We start from the raw sequence: 21,765 nt of genomic DNA, 5'->3' as shown, positions 1-21,765 counted from the left end.
CTCAAAATCTGACGATACATGGCCCTATTCATTCTTTCGTTTACACCGATCAGTCGTCCTGGTCCCTTTGCGGAAAAACAGCCCCAAAGCATGATGTTTCCACCCCCATGCTTCACAGTAGGTATGGTGTTCTTTGGATGCAACTCAGCATTCTTTCTGTTGAGTTTTTACCAAAAAGTTGTATTTCGGTTTCATCTGACCATATGACATTCTCCCAGTCCTCTTCTGTACCATCCAAATGCTGGTATCGACAGAAGCCTGGATCAAAACCAGAGTTTCTGCTGCTGATTGTTGAGTCCACCAAGTATGTCATCAAAGCTGACCAACCTCATCCACATATGTCCATCAGACTCCATGATAATAAAAGTGTGGATCTGGAGATCTCCTCTGCTGCTGTATCAGACTCTGCAGTGTATTACTGTGCCCTGCAGCCCACAGTGACAGGAAAACAAACTACACTGTACAAAAACCATATTGTTTCTTGCATATTGTATAATAATCATATATTTATATATTTAAGCCTCCCCTCATGCAGTGTCTCATTATTTTTCCTCCTTCCTTTCTTTAAAAGGTGGTCTTTTTTCTGAGAACTACTGTAGCCTGCCATTTTAGCAAATGTTTTGCACCTTTTACTTGTTATTTATTGGTCATTTAAGGCCACAACTTTTTTTTTTTTTTTTTTGCACAGTAAACTGTAAATTGTACTATAAATTTAATCTCTCTGGACAGTGACAGTATTTATTACTGTACCTTATTACATACTTCTTTAATTCAGAATTTCAATCTTCTTGTACAAGTTACTGTATAATTTACTAGGTCAAAAATTCTGTAAGCTCTTTTTTTTTACATTACAGTACAGTGCATACAGTACAGTACATGATGAATTATGAGATATTATAGGAAAAAGTGATCTCACATGCATTCTCCAGAAGGTGGAGCTCCAGGAACCATCCTAGTTCAGTCTCAGTTCAGTTGTTTAAAAACAGAGCAGACATACACGGAGTCAGTCATACTCAGAGAGAAAACTGGAAGTCTTGATTCTCCAAGTTATTGTCTTTCATTATTGTAGATGTTGCCCCTTGTATTTATTATATTTTCTCTCCTAAAAGGTGAGTGATTCAACAAGCTTTTTATACTGTTAACAAATCTGAAATAGTCCATTAGAAATGATTAATTAAAACATTGTTTGTTTTAAACAGAGAATGCTGGTGAAGATGTCATAAAACCAGTCTTGACACATAAGCATGTTTTGGAAGGAAAAGCTGTTACACTGATCTGCAGCTACACTGGCACTGTTCAGAGTTTACAGTGGTATCGTCAGTATCCCGGATCCAAACCTGAGCACCTCATCTTGTTCTATGAGACCATCCCCAAATCAGAGCCCGCTCTCCGTCTGACCGCTGCAGCTGATAAAGCAGCCAAAAGTATGAATCTGACCATCTCTTCTACAGAAATGAAAGACTCTGCCGTGTACTATTGTGCCCTGGAGCCCACAGTGACAGGAAACACAACTGCACTGTACAAAAACAGAGTGAGAAAGGATATTTAAGACAGTAGATGATGATGATGCACAATGCAGATTTTAAAACTACACTCTTTATAAACTGGACCAGTTGCAACCTTTTGAAATAGTTTTCAAACACATGTAGAGTACAATTGGTAGTGTCCTCACCATTAATATAATCAGACTACTTAATACACACTGTAAAAAAAAAAGTTGAGAAAACTTAAATGTTTAAGGCAACCAGCTTCAGCAGATTTTTGAGTTTTCTCAACTTGTTGTATTCAGTTTATACAACAAAAAGTTAAGAAAACTCAAAAATCAGCTGAAGCTGGTTGCCTTAAACTTTTAAGTTTTTTTTTGTTTTTTGGGGTTTTTTACAGAGCAGATATGAAAAGCAACATAATAATATCTATACAGTGCCACTGCAATGTTTGTAAAATATCAGCTTATTTATATACTGTCCATACTTGTAGGTTAAAATGAGTGTATGTATGTGTGGGAGGAGCTCAAGGTTTTGTCAACTTCAGTGGAAGAAATCAAGAAGACAACACTTTCCTTCATACAGATCCTGATAGAAGTCTGAACTCAAACTACAGAAACATGTTACTCATCTCATCCGTTTTCATTTTTATCCTCAGTTACTGTAAGTACTGTTAGTCATACATTGTGTTTTCACACATATTTTGCACCATTTTCCAGAACATCACTAAAAAATAAATAAATCAAAGACATGCATTTTTTTACTCTAAATGTAATAATTACAGTGCTTGATTATTTATAATCTTTGCAGGTGAATCTAACGGGAATGTCATCAGACCAAACCAGCCATCTGTAGTTTTAACTGAAGGAAGTGTTGTGGAAACAAACAATGGTCTTTTCAAATTTGTCAATAAAGCTCAAGAAGCAGAGTTCCAGATGTCAAAATAAGACTTTATTGACCACAGCAACAAAGCCGAGATGACGGCCGCCGCATCTAATCTTTGTCTGTCGGGGCATTCGTTTTATACCCGTTTTTCCACCCATATTTGGTAGTTCCAGTTTTTTATTGGTTATGCCTGTCTGGTTTGCCACGATTTATTACCAGCCCACCTGGTCCATCTTTTAATGGTAGAATTTGGCCAGATCCGTCATTTTTTAAAAACTTTAATTTTACGGCTTCCCATTGGTTGGCGGTGTTCCCATAAGACATACATCAAAGTTGTTTACTTGTACCTGTCATATCCTGGAAATCACCCAAAGTTCATTGGGTTATTCAAGTTCATTGGTACACTACAATGGAAAATACCAACACTGTCCAATGGATGGCCCCTTAAGACTTACAATCTGCACTAAGACATCCAGTATTTGAGTAATTCAGTATATTGATCAGTCTATTGATTACTTTTATAATCATACATAATATTTTAAGTAAGATAATACTATATTGAGTAAATATCATAATATAAAGTAAAATAACACGATATATTCCCCCCTCTGAGACTTTACCAAGTCTCACCACTAAACCCTTTACCTAGAGTGCAACATCATACGTCCACCCATCCTTCTATTCATCTATGAACCAATGATGGTCCTCTATTACCTCTTAACAATTGGTTTCTTCATGATGCTGCACTCCAGAGGAAGTTGGACCCAAACATCTCTCCCCACAATTGACTAGAGAAGAGTAAAAGAATCCACTTCCCTACCTATACATTCTTGGGGGTCATTTAAACAATGAATCAAAACAAATCAGCAATGTGTATTAAAGCATGTGCATGAAATGTCTTAGCCTTGCCCATGGTTATCATGGTTATGTAAAGTATATGAATGATTAGTCAAATGATTTGAAAAATCTGAACTAATGTAAACAAAGTGACGTAATGCAATAAATGATTCACTGGTTCATCCCATGCTGCCAGAGGAACTCCAGGCATTTCCGGTAGCCTAGAGCGCAATCTGGTGATGCTGTCCTTCGTTGCCAGAGGAGCTCTCATTGTCCTTCAGCTCTATCTGGTGTTGGAGTAGATGGTGGGTTTTTAAACCTCCAGTTGAATCTACTCATGCTGCCAAGCACTGAGGTGCTCGTCGATCCTTTTCTTCTCTCCAGTGATGACTTTCCAGTGTTAAAAGAAACTAACTATATACTGATAATAAAGGTTAAATGATGAATGCTTTCAAATAATAGTTAAACATGCAATCTTTCTTCATCGTCCCCTTTTCTGGTCGCATTGCCTCGTAACACGGACAATGACCTGCTTATAACCTTCAGCGTCCCTTTTCTTTCCAACAATAATCACATTTTACATTTGATTTATTGAAAAGAATAAATGCTCTTTAAAATAGATAATTTTTAGGATACATGATTCAAAGATAAATGGCTTCAAAAGTAAACCTCTTACGGAGTAAATAACTTCAGGAAGGGGCATATGCCAAAATAAAACACATAATACCCTCTAACTTCCTGCCTGCTCTATCCAAGTACTCAATTACTACTACATAATATAAAAAAGAAAATACAATGAAGATATTAACTCCCTTTCTTTCAAAAATGACAATAAAAGATAAAAATAAAGAATAGAAAATAAAAGGCACCCCTTCCCTACCACTCCGTTGTTTTTCAGGAAGGTTTTACACAAAGTCATCCAGTTCATCCAGTCCAGGTCCCACTGTATGCGTATTGGTACACCCAATGTCAATTCCAGTTGGTATTACTGACACATTAATCATCTGTTTGGCTGCAGCACTGGCCAGTGTTGATCTGATGAAAGGTACAATACAACAGAACAACACAAGAAATACAACAATGACAATTCCTATTATGATGCCCACTTTAGTTAACCATTGTCCACAAGCCCCAAAAAGTGAATCAAACCAATCCCAAGTATGCATGTCTGTTCCAGCGTTCTCAGTCTCTCCATTGCTTTGGTGAATGATCCATCTGGGGCTGTTTTATTTGGAATATAAGCACAACAGTCAGGTCCAAACATTACACATACGCCTTTTTCGACCAACAACCAGTTCAATGTTTTTCTAAGCATCATCAATATAGTTAATAAATCTTTGCTGATTGCAATAAATATAGTTTATCCACTCTATATCCTTGATAGGAGTTATCTATATTATGAATTTTGACTTAAATCCATATTTTATCTCATTCTTGCTTTAAATTGCTCTAGTATTCCCTTGATTGGCCATTCAAATGTATGTACAGTATGTACTTAGGTCTGCCTTATTTGCTCTCTTCACTCTCTGTCTTTATTACAGGGACTGTACAGATTTGTTTAGGTCCCCTTCTAAATTGTCACCCCTTGTAGTAATCGTACTCAGTCTGCTATTGCTTCTGATTGATTTTATCTTGTCTAAATAATCCATATAAATGTTTGAATGGCCCTTCTGGGACTAGTATATGACCTATAGGTGCAGATGTTCTTTTCTTAATATTGGTTTGGGTGCAAATAACACTTATTTATTTTTGCCTGGAAACTCTTATTTATTTATTTTTTATTCACTTCCCCCCTCGCGCAATAGTCAAAACCATGCGCATCAGAGATAAGGATTGCAAGCAAATGAGTAGGAGCAATCATTTGGCTTTTATGAAATTGTCAAAGCCCATTTACATTGTGTTGCTCCCCTTTTGTTGCCATACACTAATTTCATATCAATTGTGGTTGAGGTTGAATCAGAACAGAGGGAGCCATATAAATGAGGCATTTCTTGAATATTTATTTACTGCCTTGTATCATTGTCATCTGAGTTAGATGGATTGATTTGTATATGTTTAAAACATACAAATAGAATGGTTTGTCATACGTGGGTGTGGTCAAGACAGGAACATTCTGTAACTTTTTTTTTTGTCTACTTCAATGATTCAAATGCTATTAATGCATCAGTAGTCCATATCAAGGGTGCTCTGCACACGTGTTTCATTAGTGCTTCAAGTGGAGCAGTTTTAATTACATAATCATCAATCCAATCTGCACTAAAACCTGTCATCCCCAAAAAAGTAATCATTTGTCCCACTGCTTGTGGTCGGGGCACTTTACTGATGTCCTCTAACTGACTGGGTGATATATCTTTCATTCCATGTGAAATTGTGCATCCTAAGTATTCAACTTGTGGTAAGCAATATTGCAGTTTTTCTTTAGACGCCTTGTGTCCCCTTCAGCCAATTTAGTGAGCACTTTAATTGAGTATTGGTGACATTGTTCCAAAGTTGTTGAAGAAATCAATAAATCATTGTATTAATGTACTGTCCATCCTCAGATCTCCTAGGTCTTCTTTTAGAACTTGATTAAAAACATGTGTATGTTTGAAGCCTTGCAGCATTCTCGTGTAAGTGAGCTTGTTACCTTGGTAGGTGGATGCAAACAAAGGTCTGCTTTCTTCTGCCAAGGGAATGCTGAAAAAAACTGAGCAGATATCAATTACGGTATAGTAATTAACAGTAGATTGAACATTAGTTAGCAACATATGTCGATTTGGAACTTCAGCAGGCCAATCCTCCACAACCTCATTCACTGCTCTCAAATCATGCACCAAACACCATTTTGATTTGTCTGCTTTAGCTACTGGCAACATTGGGGTGTTACAATAACTAGTAGTTTCAGCAAGCACTAACCCTGCTTTCACTAACCCTTCAATTGTCTTTTCTGATTCCCTCTTCTGCCTCTGGTTTCACGGGGTATTGCAGTCTCCTGGGTAGCTCCTTGTCTAAGTGCTATTCTAATTGGATTAGCTGATTTTACTAACCCCACATCTGTGTCATGCTGAGACCATGTTTTTCTGCTTTTTGCATCATGGGGCCTAATTCTTTAGAAACACAGTCTTTATTTACAAACAAGGTAACATGGGGAACTGAATTTGGCACTTCAAACCATTCATCAATGAATATTTTCCTATCTGTCTTGCAGAGCTGTGTTGTATCGCTATATGTATTGTGATATCATAGGGATTTTCAACCCTTTTGTGTTTTCTAACCATCTTTTTTCAAAATCTGGGTCTTTGCTTTCATCATACTTCATAGTACAATGAAATTCAGTCTTTGGCAGACTTTATTCACATAGTTGTTCCCTTATGTATCTTCCCCATTTGCTAATAGTTTTTTCTACATCTTCTGTTAGATCACCTAACCAATATGTGTTAGCCATGCTTGTTGCAATGCTGAGACATTCATTTGTCTAATTGCCCTATCATCATTCCATCTGTAGTACACCATATCTGCATTTTTAGTTTACATATGGCATCCCTGCCCAACAAGGTGTGTTCTGAGGCTAAGATTGGTATTTTTATTTCAGTGTCTTTAAGGCTTATGCTCACAGGGGCATGAAGTAGCTGAGTTGCCCCCGAGAATCCTAATGTCCTGACATGGGGAGGTGCGAGGCATATCTTGGATTCTAACATGAGTACGAAGCCCCTGTATCAAAAATGGGTTTTCCTTCGGTATTAACTTGCAGCATTGGTTCTTGATCAGCATCATATGATATCATTGGAAGCTGATTTCTCCCCCCGTAGGATTCTCTGGGCAGCCCTAATAACCTTGGTCAGGTCCACGCCATGGGTTGACAGGGTCTAGAGCTTGGGCTTGCACTTGTTGTTGTCCCATAGTTGACTCCTGGAGCCATTGGTTGGTCCTGTTGCCAAGGATTGATGAGGCAGTCTCTTCTGTTGTGTCCAGGCTGATTGCATCCCCAACAAACTCCTGGTGGGCCACCAGCTTTCTGTTGATTGTTGTTAAATCTTCCTCTGCCACGTCCTCCTCGTTGTTGTTGTCTGTTCAAATTCCTGTTGTTTGACTGCTCTGGCTTGAGATAGATGACAACTGGTGCTGGTCCTTGTGGTGCATTTACTGTTCCAGCAGACGGTGCCTGTGCTGTTGCAGTTACTGGTGCAGGCACATTCATTGGTGCAGGTGGATTAACAGGCACTGAAGTATTGACAGGTGCCATTACTGCTGAATGATCTTCTTTCTGCACTGCTTGAACCTTTTTCTTCTTGTTGAGCAGCTCCTCAAGCTGCAGCTGAGTCAGTTTTCTTTGCAGCACCTGGTTCTTCATCTTTAGTTCTTGCCTTCTGTACTGCTCCACAGCATGGACCACATGGTCTCTGAACTCTTTGTGTGTCTTTGATTTCAGACCTACCACATCCTCCAGCTTCACTTTCACTGCTGCAGGCATGGCTTCCACAATGGCGGTCCTGAAGAGTGCTGTCAGTACTTTGTCTTGCTCTGGATCTCTTTCCAGTTCTTCTTTCCAATATCTTAGTTGTTTCTGGATGTAGGTGGTGGGGTTCTCAGTATCCCCCATTGGCTCCCCCCTCAGGAAACCTTGATCAGTTTGCACTGGGTATTCAGCCCTCAACGTTAACCAGATGTCACGTCGATGTTTGTCAAAGGAGGCTCCATCTGCTTGAGGCCCACCTACTGCTTGATGCAGGCCAGACTGCTTGAGGATGTCATTCATCTTGGAGGCTCCCAGGCACTTAGCGTGTAGGGCTTTAATGTCACCCAGGGCTAAAAGTTTTCCAGTTGTTTCTTCTTCGAATGCTCTGATCCATTTCCCAGCACCTTCCGGAATGTCTGGAAGGCGGGAAACCAAAGTGTCCAGGTCTTTGTCCAGCCCACGGTATGTATTGGGCATGACCTTGCTTGATGAGGATTGGGCATTCAACTCTTGGGGCTTCATCCCTTCTTGATGCCCTTGTTGATCTGTGTTCCTCCTCTCCTCTTCATCTTTGTACTTGATGAATCTTGAAACCGGTCATCTGGGTATTCTAAATCTTGCATGATCAGTGTCCCAGGTACTTGCTGGTACTGCTTCCGCTGGACATAATCATGTGGGCTTGGGTGTGGTTGCATTAGTTCACATCAACCTTCGAGTTCATCCAGCTCTCGTTTCAATGAGTCCAATGTCTCTTTGATCCTTTCTCTCATTTTGTTGGATCTTTCTTCCATCTCATCCAGCGCCTTCTGGACAGAGTCAGCAGGTGTTGCTGTTCTTTCAGGTGTGTCTTCAGGCTCTCCTGCCTACTTTCTCCTCCTCATTATGGTCCTTGGCCCCTCCTCCTTTAAGCCTTGGCTCCACCTCGTGGGCTGCCCTCTCTCTCTCTTTCTGTCTTGTTTGAGGCATTGGTGTGGATGTTCTCAGTCTCTCTCCCTGTGACTCCAGCCCCTGCCTCATGGCTGTGTGTGTCTCTTTCTTCCCTGTTGTCTGCCATTCTTCCTCAATTCACCTCTGCAGCTCTGCTCATGTTTCAGTTTCTGTACTTATATCTTCTACAAATCTCCCAAATTCTGTCGTTCCTTGTACTAAAGGCATTTGGTTTACATCTTGATCGCAGGAAGGAGCATATGGAGGTGGCCTTTCTTCTTTTGAGTCATTATTTTTATTCTCTTTTTCTAGTTTCTCATATTGTTTGAACAGGGTCAATACCCCTAATTCCTGTTCTATTTTTTTCATTTCTCTTTTTTGATTTGTCATTGGTCTTGTAATTTTTTAACAAGACCTCCATTTCTTTACACTGTACCACATCAAATGTTCCCTCCGCTGGCCATTTAGTAGCCAATTTCTTTGTTCTCTCTACTCATCTTTTTGAGAGTTCCCTTATTATCTCTTCACAGGCTGGAATTTTAGAAGCCAATAATTCCACTGAAGTTGACATTTTTAATTAGTTCTTTTTCTTTTTCCCTCAGTGCTTTACCTCTCTAATCCCAGCATCCTAATTAATAGCTAATCTTCACCAGACTCATCAGACGAGGATCACTAAAAGTATCCGACCCCTGATTTCCACCTGGACTTTTACTGGGCGGAGGACTTGTCACTTTTGTGGGATTTGGTCAGATTGTCTCAAATATGTCAATATTTCAAAATAATTGCAATATGTTTTCTAGTTAGTAATTTGGAGGGTAACACAAGGCCTTTTTGTTCTTTCCATCACAAATTGTTTTTTGTCCAAAATATGTTTTCTCCCAAGCTAAATGCCTCAAAACTCCACAGCCTCCTCAAATGAAATTTGTGACCTGTAGCCGTTACTCCTCCTGCCCAAATTGAGCAAGTGAAAAATGGGGTTAACTGTATACAAAATCCTCCTATACTGAATATTCCAATGTTCAATTCATCTTCTGTACACAATTTTAAGTTTAATGGTTCCATAAATTCAATTAATAATCTTTTTTCTTGTATTGAGATAATTTGTCTGCCCCTTCTTCCCCTTCTTTTCTTTTTCTTATTTACAACAATTTCATTACCCATTTTTTCCTTCTTTTTTTATTTTTATTTAAATCGATTAACCAATGATCTCAACATCTGCTGTTCTATTTCTTAATGCTGGTGGATTTCTATCAACATATGTCCATGTGTAATGGTCTACTTCTCAACACAATCATCATCGTCATCAGTCGTCTCAGTATCTTGCCGGTTTTATGCAATGCCAGTGCACTCCCCGTCTCATTTACACTAACCCTTGTTATGCTTGGGGTATAACATAGACCCCAGACCCACTTTATGTGGTGAAAATATGTATCATTAGTTTTTATCTTTTATTATTATTATTATCCTGATATTTAATGAATTTCCTACTGACATAAGATCATTTTGGGAATTTGTTTTTACTTAATAATAATGTTTCTGATGTCCGTTATGACATATATGCATGTAATGTTTGGGGTCATATTGACCTCATTAACAGTATAATTGAGAGCAAAGGATTTTCACATGTTTTGATATCTAATGTGTAATTTCTTAATACTAAACTCTCTCTCTCGCTATCTGTCACCCATACACAAACACATGCATACACACACACAATCTCTTTTGTACATACACTCATACACACACATGCACACAACACTTTCTCTTTGTTCTCTGTCATACACACGCACAAAGTCAGACCAACATACAGGTTCTCACTTTCACGTGTGTGCACACACACATGCATTCAGACACACATATGCATACTCTCTCTGTCTTTCTCTCTAATACACACTCACAATGCTCTGGTCTCCTCCTCCCTGCACCTCTGCTTTTGCTTTCATTCTTTGCTGACACTCACAGAGACACTTTCACTCTGTCACTCACACAGAGTTTCCTCGCTTGCGTGCACACACACACACACACACACACACACACGCACGCACGGACACACAGCCAGCTACTCCTTCACTCCTACTCAGTGCTTCCACTCCCTCTGTCATGCACACACAGATCAGATGAGAATAAAGCACCAACCAACTTTGGTCTCTCTTTTGTTCTAGGAACGAAAAACCAGTCACTTTTTACTTTTTACCTTTTTCTTTATCAATAATTGTGTTTCACAATTTGGATCACATCGTCGGCAACTTGGATGATGTCCAAACAAACACCCAACAAAGCCAGTTCTTTGGAATATTGTTTGTTCTTTCAACTCTTATAATTCTCTTTATACACTCTTTACATTCCAATCACCATCTTATTGCCTTCTTTATTATTTTACCATTGTTCACACTGGTTTTTCATACCTATTGCAATCATAAACAGTCACATAAAACATATAAAATCAGCATATTTAGCTTCATGCAAAGCCCAGTACAGTTAATGTGGTTAGTATCTCAGCCAAGCAATCAGCGCTTAATTTATCCAGCGCGCAGCACGCACACACACAATTCTCTCTCATCATTCAATGGACAGACAAAGACTAACAGTTTAACTCTTTCTCGTCTGCAGACACCCGTCTGAGCAGCCCTTCCGCTGTGGGGGTCCACCAGGGCCACACTTAACCGTCCCACAAGCAGCTCCCTGGTATCCCTTGGCCCCCCCACATAGGAAGCGTCAACCATGGGCTTTTATGCCTCTCTTAGGCACCGTGCACCTCTTGTGCACACACAAAAACTCTTTACTACTCTAACGCATGCGCGTCTTTTGACATCTGGAGCCTCTTACGCCTGTTATTTTAACTTAAATGATCTAGATTCGACTTGGTGAAGCCCTTTCTTTGATCACCGCCACAGGTTTGACCTTAGCAACCACGCAAACAATTCACCATTTTAATTTAAACAAAAAAATATATAAAAATTACTCTTACCTCATTAGTCTTTTATTGTTTGCATGTTCGCCAGGCATTCACCTGCTACGGCTCTTGTCAAGGTCAGGCTTCAAGCCAATCCTGTTCGTGACGCCAATTTGTTGTGGAAACAAACAATGGTCTTCTCAAATTTGTCAATAAAGCTCAAGAAGCAGAGTTCCAGATGTCAAAATAAGACTTTATTGACCACAGCAACAAAGCCGAGATGACGGCCGCCGCATCTAATCTTTGTCTGTCGGGGCATCCGTTTTATACCCGTTTTTCCACCCATATTTGGTAGTTCCAGTTTTTTATTGGTTATGCCTGTCTGGTTTGCCACGATTTATTACCAGCCCACCTGGTCCATCTTTTAATGGTAGAATTTGGCCAGATCTGCAATTTTTTAAAAACTTTCATTTTACGGCTTCCCATTGGTTGGCGGTGTTCCCATAAGACATACATCAAAGTTGTTTACTTGTACCTGTCATATCCTGGAAATCACCCAAAGTTCATTGGGTTATTCAAGTTCATTGGTACACTACAATGGAAAATACCAACACTGTCCAATGGATGGCCCCTTAAGACTTACAATCTGCACTAAGACATCCAGTATTTGAGTAATTCAGTATATTGATCAGTCTATTGATTACTTTTATAATCATACATAATATTTTAAGTAAGATAATACTATATTGAGTAAATATCATAATATAAAGTAAAATAACACAATAGAAGCAGCACCGCTCTGTCCTGTTCATATGATGGATCACCTTACAGTCTCCACTGGTATCGACAGAAGCCTGGATCAAAACCAGAGTTTCTGCTGCTGATTGTGAGGTCTACTAAAACTGTAGTTCCAGCTTCTCCACCTCACCCACATATGTCCATCACACTCCATGATAACAAAAGTGTGGATCTGGAGATCTCCTCTGCTGCTGTATCAGACTCTGCCATGTATTACCGTGCCCTGCAGCCCACAGTGACAGGAAAACAAACTACACTGTACAAAAACCTTCTTGTTATTTGCCTGTTGCACAGTCACATTTCTCTACCATGATCTCTGTGATATTCCATCTTTCATATGGCATTTAAATGTACATTATCAAATGGTATTTTATTTTGCTCTATTTAGCAAGGATGTCCCTAAAAGATAATAATAAATAAAATTAATTAAAAAAACTTCATTTAGGATTATAATCATAATCAATACAAAACTGGACTACAAAATACCAAAACTACCAATCAACATCCAAGAAAAAAGAAATTCAATCTGTCTTTGAAAGAAAGCTTGACACATTTCTCTCTGATAAATTACTAGAATGTTCAAATAAATAACTACAGTATAGATGTATTTAAAATATTTTATCTTACCACAGAAAAGTTATTGGGTTTCTATATACAAGAGATTTCCAGAGCCTTTATTACCTACAGAATTATTTTAGATTCACATTTAAGACTGCACCTAGAGTACTGAATCCCTTTGAAAGTTACTAAAGTACAGTAGATAGATATCTTGTTGCTGTACAGTAACTTTTGGTTGTTTCAGTTACATCCAAAAATAATGACATACTTAACCAGTGGTTACCACACACTTTTTAAAATTATTATTCAATCAGATTTACACCAGAGAGCCTCAGTTAAGCATGGCTTTTGCCAGAAGGTGGAGCTCACATTCAACTTATTTCAAAACAGAGCACATGCAAACTGAGTCAGTTAGGAGGAAACTGTAAGTCTTGACTCTACAGAACTTTTTGTCTCATTGATGATGTTGCTCCTGGTCCTCATGATATTTTCGCTTTGTAAGGGTGAGTAATGCATAACTACAAACTACACTGTACAAAAACTTTTTCTTGCATATTATATAATCATATTTTTAAGCTTCCCCTCACGCAGTGTCTCATTAGTTTTCAGCTTTCCATTCCTTATAATATGGTCTTTCACTGAGAATTACTGTACCATTTTAATTTACAATACGCCAAGTTAACCAGTATACCATAGTATACTCACATGCAGGAAAACTTTCCTTTATGCAAAACGTTGCCAAAAAAAAAAGCATGTAAGCATGAAATTTAATCAGTATTAATTATACAAAAATCAAAACAAAACAAAACAAAGCTCGGAAACACTTTAGTTTAGGGACCAATTCTCATCATTAACTAGTTACTAATTAGCATGCACATTGCTAGCATATTGGCTGTTTAATATTATTTATAAAGCACATATTCTGCATGACCATATTCTGTATCTTTAATCCTACCTAATACCTAAACTTATTTATCTTACTAACAATTAGAACTGTACCTTATTATGTGCATTATTACTGCACCTTATTACATACTTCTTTAATTCATTTCAATCTTCTTGTACAAGTTACTGTATAATTTACTAGATCAAAAATTCTGTAAGCTCTTTTTTTTTTTTTAAATACAGTAAATCCCATGAAGAATGAAAGATATTGTAGCAAAAGTGATCTCACATGCATTCTGCTAGAAGGTGGAGCTCCAGGAACCATCCTAGTTCAGTCTCAGTTCAGTTGTTTAAAAACAGAGCAGACATACATTCAGTCATTTATACTCTGAAACTGTTCATCTTGACCCTCAAAGTCTTTGTCTCTAATTAGTGCAGATGTTGCTCCTGGTATTTATTATATTTTCTCTCCTAAAAGGTGAGTGATTCAACAAGCTTTTTATACTGTTGACAACCTGAATTAGTCCATTAGAAATGATTAATTAAAACATTGTTTTAAACAGAGAATGCTGGTGAAGATGTCATAAAACCTGTCTTGACAGAGAAGCAGGTTTTGGAAGGAAAAGATGTTACACTGATCTGCAGCTACACTGAAGCTGTCAATAATTTACAGTGGTATCGTCAGTATCCCGGATCCAAACCTGAGCACCTCATCTTGTTCTATGAGACCATCCTCAAATCAGAGCCTGCTCTCCGTCTGAACGCTGCAGCTGATAAAGCAGCCAAAAGTATGAATCTGACCATCTCTTCTACAGAAGTGAAAGACTCTGCCGTGTACTACTGTGCCCTGGAGCCCACAGTGACAGGAAACACAACTGCACTGTACAAAAACAGAGTGAGAAAGGATATTTAAGACAGAAGATGATGATGCACAATGCAGATTTTAAAACTACACTCTTTATAAACTGGACCAGTTGCAACCTTTTGGAATAGTTTTCAAACACATGTACAGTACAATTGATAGTGTCCTCACCATTAATATTGTCAGTCTACTTCTTAATACAGATATGAATAGTAAAAATAAATACAGTGCAACTGCTATGTTTGCATAATATCAACTTATTTATATACTGTACATACTTGTAGGGTGAAATGAGTGTAGGTATGTGTGGGAGGAGCTCAAGGTTTTGTCAACTTCAGTGGAAGAAATCAAAAAGACAACACTGACTTTCCTTCATACAGATCCTGATAGAAGTCTGAACTCAAACTACAGAAACATGTTACTCATCTCATCCATTTTCATTTTTATCCTCAGTTACTGTATGTATTGTTACTCTTACAATGTAATACACATTTGCACCGTTTTCCAGAACATCACTAAAAATAAATAAAAAACTTGCATAATAATTACAGTCCTTGAGTCTTCTAATCTCTCTGGACAGTGACAGTCTTTATTACTGTACCTTATTACATACTTCTTTAATTCATAATTTCAATCTTCTTGTACAAGTTACTGTATAATTTACTAGGTCAAAAATTCTGTAAGCTCTTTTTGTTTTACATTACAGGACAGTACAGTACATGATGAATTATGAGATATTATAGGAAAAAGTGATCTCACATGCATTCTCCAGAAGGTGGAGCTCCAGGAACCATCCTAGTTCAGTCTCAGTTCAGTTAAAACAGAGCAGACATACACTGAGTCAGTCATACTCAGAGAGAGAACTGGAAGTCTTGACTCTCAAAGTTATTGTCTTTCATTAGTGTAGATGTTGCCCCTCGTATTTATTATATTTTCTCTCCTAAAAGGTGAGTGATTCAACAAGCTTTTTATACTGTTAACAAATCTGAATTAGTCCATTAGAAATGATTAATTAAAACATTGTTTGTTTTAAACAGAGAATGCTGGTGAAGATGTCATAAAACCTGTCTTGACAGAGAAGCAGGTTTTGGAAGGAAAAGATGTTACACTGATCTGCAGCTACACTGGCACTGTTCAGAGTTTACAATGGTATCGTCAGTATCCCGGATCCAAACCTGAGCACCTCATCTTGTTCTATGAGACCATCCTCAAATCAGAGCCTGCTCTCCGTCTGAACGCTGCAGCTGATAAAGCAGCCAAAAGTATGAATCTGACCATCTCTTCTACAGAAGTGAAAGACACTGCCGTGTATTATTGTGCCCTGGAGCCCACAGTGACAGGAAACACAACTGCACTGTACAAAAACAGAGTGAGAAAGGATATTTAAGACAGTAGATGATGATGATGCACAATGCAGATTTTAAAACTACACTCTTTATAAACTGGACCAGTTGCAACCTTTTGAAATAGTTTTCAAACACATGTAGAGTACAATTGGTAGTGTCCTCACCGTTAATATTATCAGACTACTTAATACACACTGTAAAAAAAAAAAGTTGAGAAAACTTAAATAAGGCAACCAGCTTCAGCTGATTTTTGAGTTTTCTCAACTTGTTGTATTCAGTTTATACAACAAAAAGTTAAGAAAACTCAAAAATCTCCTACAAAATAAGTTGAGAAAACTCAAAAATCTGCTGAAGCTGGTTGCCTTTTTTTTTTACAGAGCAGATATGAAAAGCAACATAATATCTGTACAGTGCCACTGCAATGTTTGTAAAATATCAGCTTATTTATATACTGTCCATACTTGTAGGTTAAAATGAGTGTATGTATGTGTGGGAGGAGCTCAAGGTTTTGTCAACTTCAGTGGAAGAAATCAAGAAGACAACACTTTCCTTCATACAGATCCTGATAGAAGTCTGAACTCAAACTACAGAAACATGTTACTCATCTCATCCATTTTCATTTTTATCCTCAGTTACTGTAAGTACTGTTAGTCATACATTGTGTTTTCACACATATTTTGCACCATTTTCCAGAACATCACTAAAAAATAAATAAATCAAAAACATGCATTTTTTTTTTACTCTAAATGTAATTACAGTCCTTGATTATTTATCATCTTTGCAGGTGAATCTAATGGGAATGTCATCAGACCAAACCAGCCATCTGTAGTTTTAACTGAAGGAAGCAGCACCGCTCTGTCCTGTTCATATGATGGATCAGCTTACAGTCTCCACTGGTATCGACAGAAGCCTGGATCAAAACCAGAGTTTCTGCTGCTGATTGTGAAGTCTACTAAAACTGTAGTCCCAGCTTCTCCACCTCATCCACATATGTCCATCACACTCCATGATAACAAAAGTGTGAATCTGAAGATCTCCTCTGCTGCTGTATCAGACTCTGCAGTGTATTACTGTGCTCTGCAGCCCACAGTGACAGGAAAACCAACTACACTGTACAAAAACCTTCTTGTTATTTGCCTGTTGCACAGTCACATTTCTCTACCATGATCTCTGTGATATTCCATCTTCCATATGGCATTAAAATGTACATTATCAAATGGTATTTCATTTTGCTCTATTTAGCAAGGACGTCGCTAAAAGATAATAAAAAAAATTAATTAATTTTAAAAACTTCATTTAGGATTATAATCATAATCAATACAAAAATGGACTACAAAATACCAAAACCACCAATCAACATCCAAGAAAAAGAAATGCAATCTGTTCTTTGAAAGAAAGCTTGACACATTTCTCTCTGATAAATTACTAGAATGTTCAAATAAATAACTACAGTATAGATGTATTTAAAATATTTTATCTTACCACAGAAAAGTTATTGGGTTTCTATATACAAGAGATTTCCAGAGCCTTTATTACCTACAGAATTATTTTAGATTCACATTTAAGACTGCACCTAGAGTACTGAATCCTTTGAAAGTTACTAAAGTACAGTAGATAGATATCTTGTTGCTGTACAGTAACTTTTGGTTGTTTCAGTTACATCCAAAAATAATGACATACTTAACCAGTGGTTACCACACACTTTTAAAATTATTATTCAATCAGATTTACATCAGAGAGCCTCAGTTAAGCATGGCTTTTGCCAGAAGGTGGAGCTCACATTCAACTTATTTCAAAACAGAGCACATGCAAACTGAGTCAGTTAGGAGGAAACTGTAAGTCTTGACTCTACAGAACTTTTTGTCTCATTGATGATGTTGCTCCTGGTCCTCATGATATTTTTGCTTTGTAAGGGTGAGGAATGCATGAGAATAATTTCCAGATTATTGATTTTGACTGCATTAATGTCTTAATAAACCAACTATTTATATAGTCTTAATTAGTCCATGAATTTAAATGTTTTTTAACTGATTGATTGATTTTTTTTAATCAGATAATGCTGATGCTGAAGTAATAACATCATTCTCCTCAAAGCAGCATGTTTTGTCAGGAAGAGATGTTACACTTTCCTGCAACTACAGTGGCAATGTTCGCAGTCTGCAGTGGTACCGTCAGCATCCCGGATCCAAACCTGAAAATATAGTTTTTCACACTGAGAGCAGCAGTCAACCAGAGCCCAAGCTTCGTCTGTACGCTGTGGCCAATAAAGGAATCAAACTTATGAATCTCAGCATATCTTCTACACAAATGGATGATTCTGCTCTGTACTACTGTGCCCTGCAGCCCACAGTGACAGGAAACACAACTGCACTGTACAAAACAGGCAATCAGGACACACTGCAATTACCAAACATTACCAACATGTACAATAAGGAAAAATGAAAGAAAATTAATTAAGAGAGCTGGTAACTTACATCAACCAGCGTAAAGATCTTTCAAACTTGTGGTTACAGCACTTTAACACTGTATATTTTCCACATAGCTTATTGTCCAAAAGAAACATTTTGTTTTTGTGAAATCATTATATAGATGATTAAACAACAGCCATACCGTATTTAAAAATCTTCATTTTAATTAGAGGGTAAACTAAAATGTATTCAGTGAGTATTTGTAGGGTAAGATGAAAAAGTATTTTGTGTGGGAGGAGCTCAAGGTTTTGTCAACTTCAGTGGAAGAAATCAAGAAGACAACACTTTCCTTCATACAGATCCTGATAGAAGTCTGAACTCAAACTACAGAAACATGTTACTCATCTCATCCATTTTCATTTTTATCCTCAGTTACTGTAAGTACTGTTAGTCATACATTGTGTTTTCACACATATTTTGCACCATTTTCCAGAACATCACTAAAAATAAATAAATCAAAAACATGCATTTTTTTTTTACTCTAAATGTAATTACAGTCCTTGATTATTTATCATCTTTGCAGGTGAATCTAATGGGAATGTCATCAGACCAAACCAGCCATCTGTAGTTTTAACTGAAGGAAGCAGCACCGCTCTGTCCTGTTCATATGATGGATCAGCTTACAGTCTCCACTGGTATCGACAGAAGCCTGGATCAAAACCAGAGTTTCTGCTGCTGATTGTGAAGTCTACTAAAACTGTAGTCCCAGCTTCTCCACCTCATCCACATATGTCCATCACACTCCTTGATAATAAAAGTGTGGATCTGAAGATCTCCTCTGCTGCTGTATCAGACTCTGCAGTGTATTACTGTGCCCTGCAGCCCACAGTGACAGGAAAACCAACTACACTGTACAAAAACATTCTTGTTATTTGCCACATTTGTCACATTTCTCTACCATGATCTCTGTGATATTCCATCTTCCATATGGCATTAAAATGTACATTATCAAATGGTATTTCATTTTGCTCTATTTAGCAAGGACGTCGCTAAAAGATAATAAAAAAAATTAATTAATTTTAAAAACTTCATTTAGGATTATAATCATAATCAATACAAAAATGGACTACAAAATACCAAAACCACCAATCAACATCCAAGAAAAAAGAAATTCAATCTGTTCTTTGAAAGAAAGCTTGACACATTTCTCTCTGATAAATTACTAGAATGTTCAAATAAATAACTACAGTATAGATGTATTTAAAATATTTTATCTTACCACAGAAAAGTTATTGGGTTTCTATATACAAGAGATTTCCAGAGCCTTTATTACCTACAGAATTATTTTAGATTCACATTTAAGACTGCACCTAGAGTACTGAATCCCTTTGAAAGTTACTAAAGTACAGTAGATAGATATCTTGTTGCTGTACAGTAACTTTTGGTTGTTTCAGTTACATCCAAAAAATAATGACATACTTAACCAGTGGTTACCACACACTTTTTAAAATTATTATTCAATCAGATTTACATCAGAGAGCCTCAGTTAAGCATGGCTTTTGCCAGAAGGTGGAGCTCACATTCAACTTATTTCAAAACAGAGCACATGCAAACTGAGTCAGTTAGGAGGAAACTGTAAGTCTTGACTCTACAGAACTTTTTGTCTCATTGATGATGTTGCTCCTGGTCCTCATGATATTTTTGCTTTGTAAGGGTGAGGAATGCATGAGAATAATTTCCAGATTATTGATTTTGACTGCATTAATGTCTTAATAAACCAACTATTTATATAGTCTTAATTAGTCCATGAATTTAAATGTTTTTTAACTGATTGATTGATTTTTTTTAATCAGATAATGCTGATGCTGAAGTAATAACATCATTCTCCTCAAAGCAGCATGTTTTGTCAGGAAGAGATGTTACACTGATCTGCAGCTACACTGGCACTGTTCAGAGTTTACAATGGTATCGTCAGTATCCCGGATCCAAACCTGAAAATATAGTTTTTCACACTGAGAGCAGCAGTCAACCAGAGCCCAAGCTTCGTCTGTACGCTGTGGCCAATAAAGGAATCAAACTTATGAATCTCAGCATATCTTCTACACAAATGGATGATTCTGCTCTGTACTACTGTGCCCTGCAGCCCACAGTGACAGGAAACACAACTGCACTGTACAAAAACCTTCTTGTTATTTGCCTGTTGCACAGTCACATTTCTCTACCATGATCTCTGTGATATTCCATCTTCCATATGGCATTAAAATGTACATTATCAAATGGTATTTCATTTTGCTCTATTTAGCAAGGACGTCGCTAAAAGATAATAAAAAATTAATTAATTTTAAAACTTCATTTAGGATTATAATCATAATCAATACAAAAATGGACTACAAAATACCAAAACCACCAATCAACATCCAAGAAAAAGAAATTCAATCTGTTCTTTGAAAGAAAGCTTGACACATTTCTCTCTGATAAATTACTAGAATGTTCAAATAAATAACTACAGTATAGATGTATTTAAAATATTTTATCTTACCACAGAAAAGTTATTGGGTTTCTATATACAAGAGATTTCCAGAGCCTTTATTACCTACAGAATTATTTTAGATTCACATTTAAGACTGCACCTAGAGTACTGAATCCCTTTGAAAGTTACTAAAGTACAGTAGATAGATATCTTGTTGCTGTACAGTAACTTTTGGTTGTTTCAGTTACATCCAAAAAATAATGACATACTTAACCAGTGGTTACCACACACTTTTTAAAATTATTATTCAATCAGATTTACATCAGAGAGCCTCAGTTAAGCATGGCTTTTGCCAGAAGGTGGAGCTCAGGAACCATCCTAGTTCAGTCTCAGTTCAGTTGTTTAAAACAGAGCAGACATACACTGAGTCAGTCATACTCAGAGAGAGAACTGGAAGTCTTGACTCTACAGAACTTTTTGTCTCATTGATGATGTTGCTCCTGGTCCTCATGATATTTTTGCTTTGTAAGGGTGAGGAATGCATGAGAATAATTTCCAGATTATTGATTTTGACTGCATTAATGTCTTAATAAACCAACTATTTATATAGTCTTAATTAGTCCATGAATTTAAATGTTTTTTAACTGATTGATTGATTTTTTTTAATCAGATAATGCTGATGCTGAAGTAATAACATCATTCTCCTCAAAGCAGCATGTTTTGTCAGGAAGAGATGTTACACTTTCCTGCAACTACAGTGGCAATGTTCGCAGTCTGCAGTGGTACCGTCAGCATCCCGGATCCAAACCTGAAAATATAGTTTTTCACACTGAGAGCAGCAGTCAACCAGAGCCCAAGCTTCGTCTGTACGCTGTGGCCAATAAAGGAATCAAACTTATGAATCTCAGCATATCTTCTACACAAATGGATGATTCTGCTCTGTACTACTGTGCCCTGCAGCCCACAGTGACAGGAAA

General features: G+C 37.4%; 2 protein-coding genes and 3 gene segments (V, D, J or C); 4 read left to right on the top strand and 1 right to left on the bottom strand.

The window, feature by feature from the left end:
• Positions 1-716: 716 nt before the first annotated feature.
• LOC131530351 (T cell receptor alpha variable 17-like) lies at positions 717-1,609 on the top strand. The segment is given in 2 exon segments: positions 717-1,109; positions 1,200-1,609. Coding segments are annotated over 2 exon segments (390 nt in total).
• Positions 1,610-2,418: 809 nt separating this feature from the next.
• On the bottom strand, positions 2,419-11,756 carry LOC131530095 (uncharacterized). Its single transcript, XM_058760220.1, has 2 exons — positions 5,833-11,756; positions 2,419-4,427 (listed from the first exon to the last, which is right to left on the bottom strand). The coding sequence occupies exon 1, from the start codon at positions 8,161-8,163 to the stop codon at positions 7,024-7,026; it is 1,140 nt and encodes a 379-aa protein (XP_058616203.1). The 5' UTR covers positions 8,164-11,756; the 3' UTR covers positions 2,419-4,427; positions 5,833-7,023.
• Positions 11,757-13,636: 1,880 nt separating this feature from the next.
• LOC131530334 (T cell receptor alpha variable 17-like) lies at positions 13,637-15,733 on the top strand. The segment is given in 2 exon segments: positions 13,637-14,180; positions 14,266-15,733. Coding segments are annotated over 2 exon segments (390 nt in total).
• On the top strand, positions 15,423-15,951 carry LOC131528267 (T cell receptor alpha variable 17-like). The segment is given in 2 exon segments: positions 15,423-15,511; positions 15,602-15,951. Coding segments are annotated over 2 exon segments (390 nt in total).
• A 1,832-nt stretch (positions 15,952-17,783) lies between these two features.
• Positions 17,784-20,545, top strand: LOC131528261 (M1-specific T cell receptor alpha chain-like). Its single transcript, XM_058757301.1, has 4 exons — positions 17,784-17,824; positions 17,964-18,293; positions 18,902-19,229; positions 20,254-20,545. Exons 1-4 carry the CDS (start codon positions 17,785-17,787, stop codon positions 20,543-20,545), a joined length of 990 nt encoding a protein of 329 aa, XP_058613284.1. The 5' UTR covers position 17,784.
• Positions 20,546-21,765: the final 1,220 nt, after the last annotated feature.

The sequence above is a fragment of the Onychostoma macrolepis genome, chromosome 02, assembly GCF_012432095.1.
Source record: "Onychostoma macrolepis isolate SWU-2019 chromosome 02, ASM1243209v1, whole genome shotgun sequence".
Lineage (NCBI taxonomy): Eukaryota > Metazoa > Chordata > Actinopteri > Cypriniformes > Cyprinidae > Onychostoma > Onychostoma macrolepis.
Note: the sequence above shows the minus strand (reverse complement) of the source record. Positions and strands in the feature narration are given on the sequence as shown.

Excerpts from the sequence above, each read along its gene's own strand:
- LOC131530095 (XM_058760220.1), bottom strand. The coding sequence starts at position 8,163 with ATGAAGCCCCAAGAGTTGAATGCCCAATCCTCATCAAGCAAGGTCATG.
- LOC131528261 (XM_058757301.1), top strand. The coding sequence starts at position 17,785 with ATGTTGCTCCTGGTCCTCATGATATTTTTGCTTTGTAAGG. Across the intron at positions 18,294-18,901 it reads AACTGCACTGTACAAAACAG|GTGAATCTAATGGGAATGTC; the intron begins GCAATCAGGACA and ends TCATCTTTGCAG. Across the intron at positions 19,230-20,253 it reads ACAGGAAAACCAACTACACT|CTACACTGGCACTGTTCAGA; the intron begins GTACAAAAACAT and ends ACTGATCTGCAG.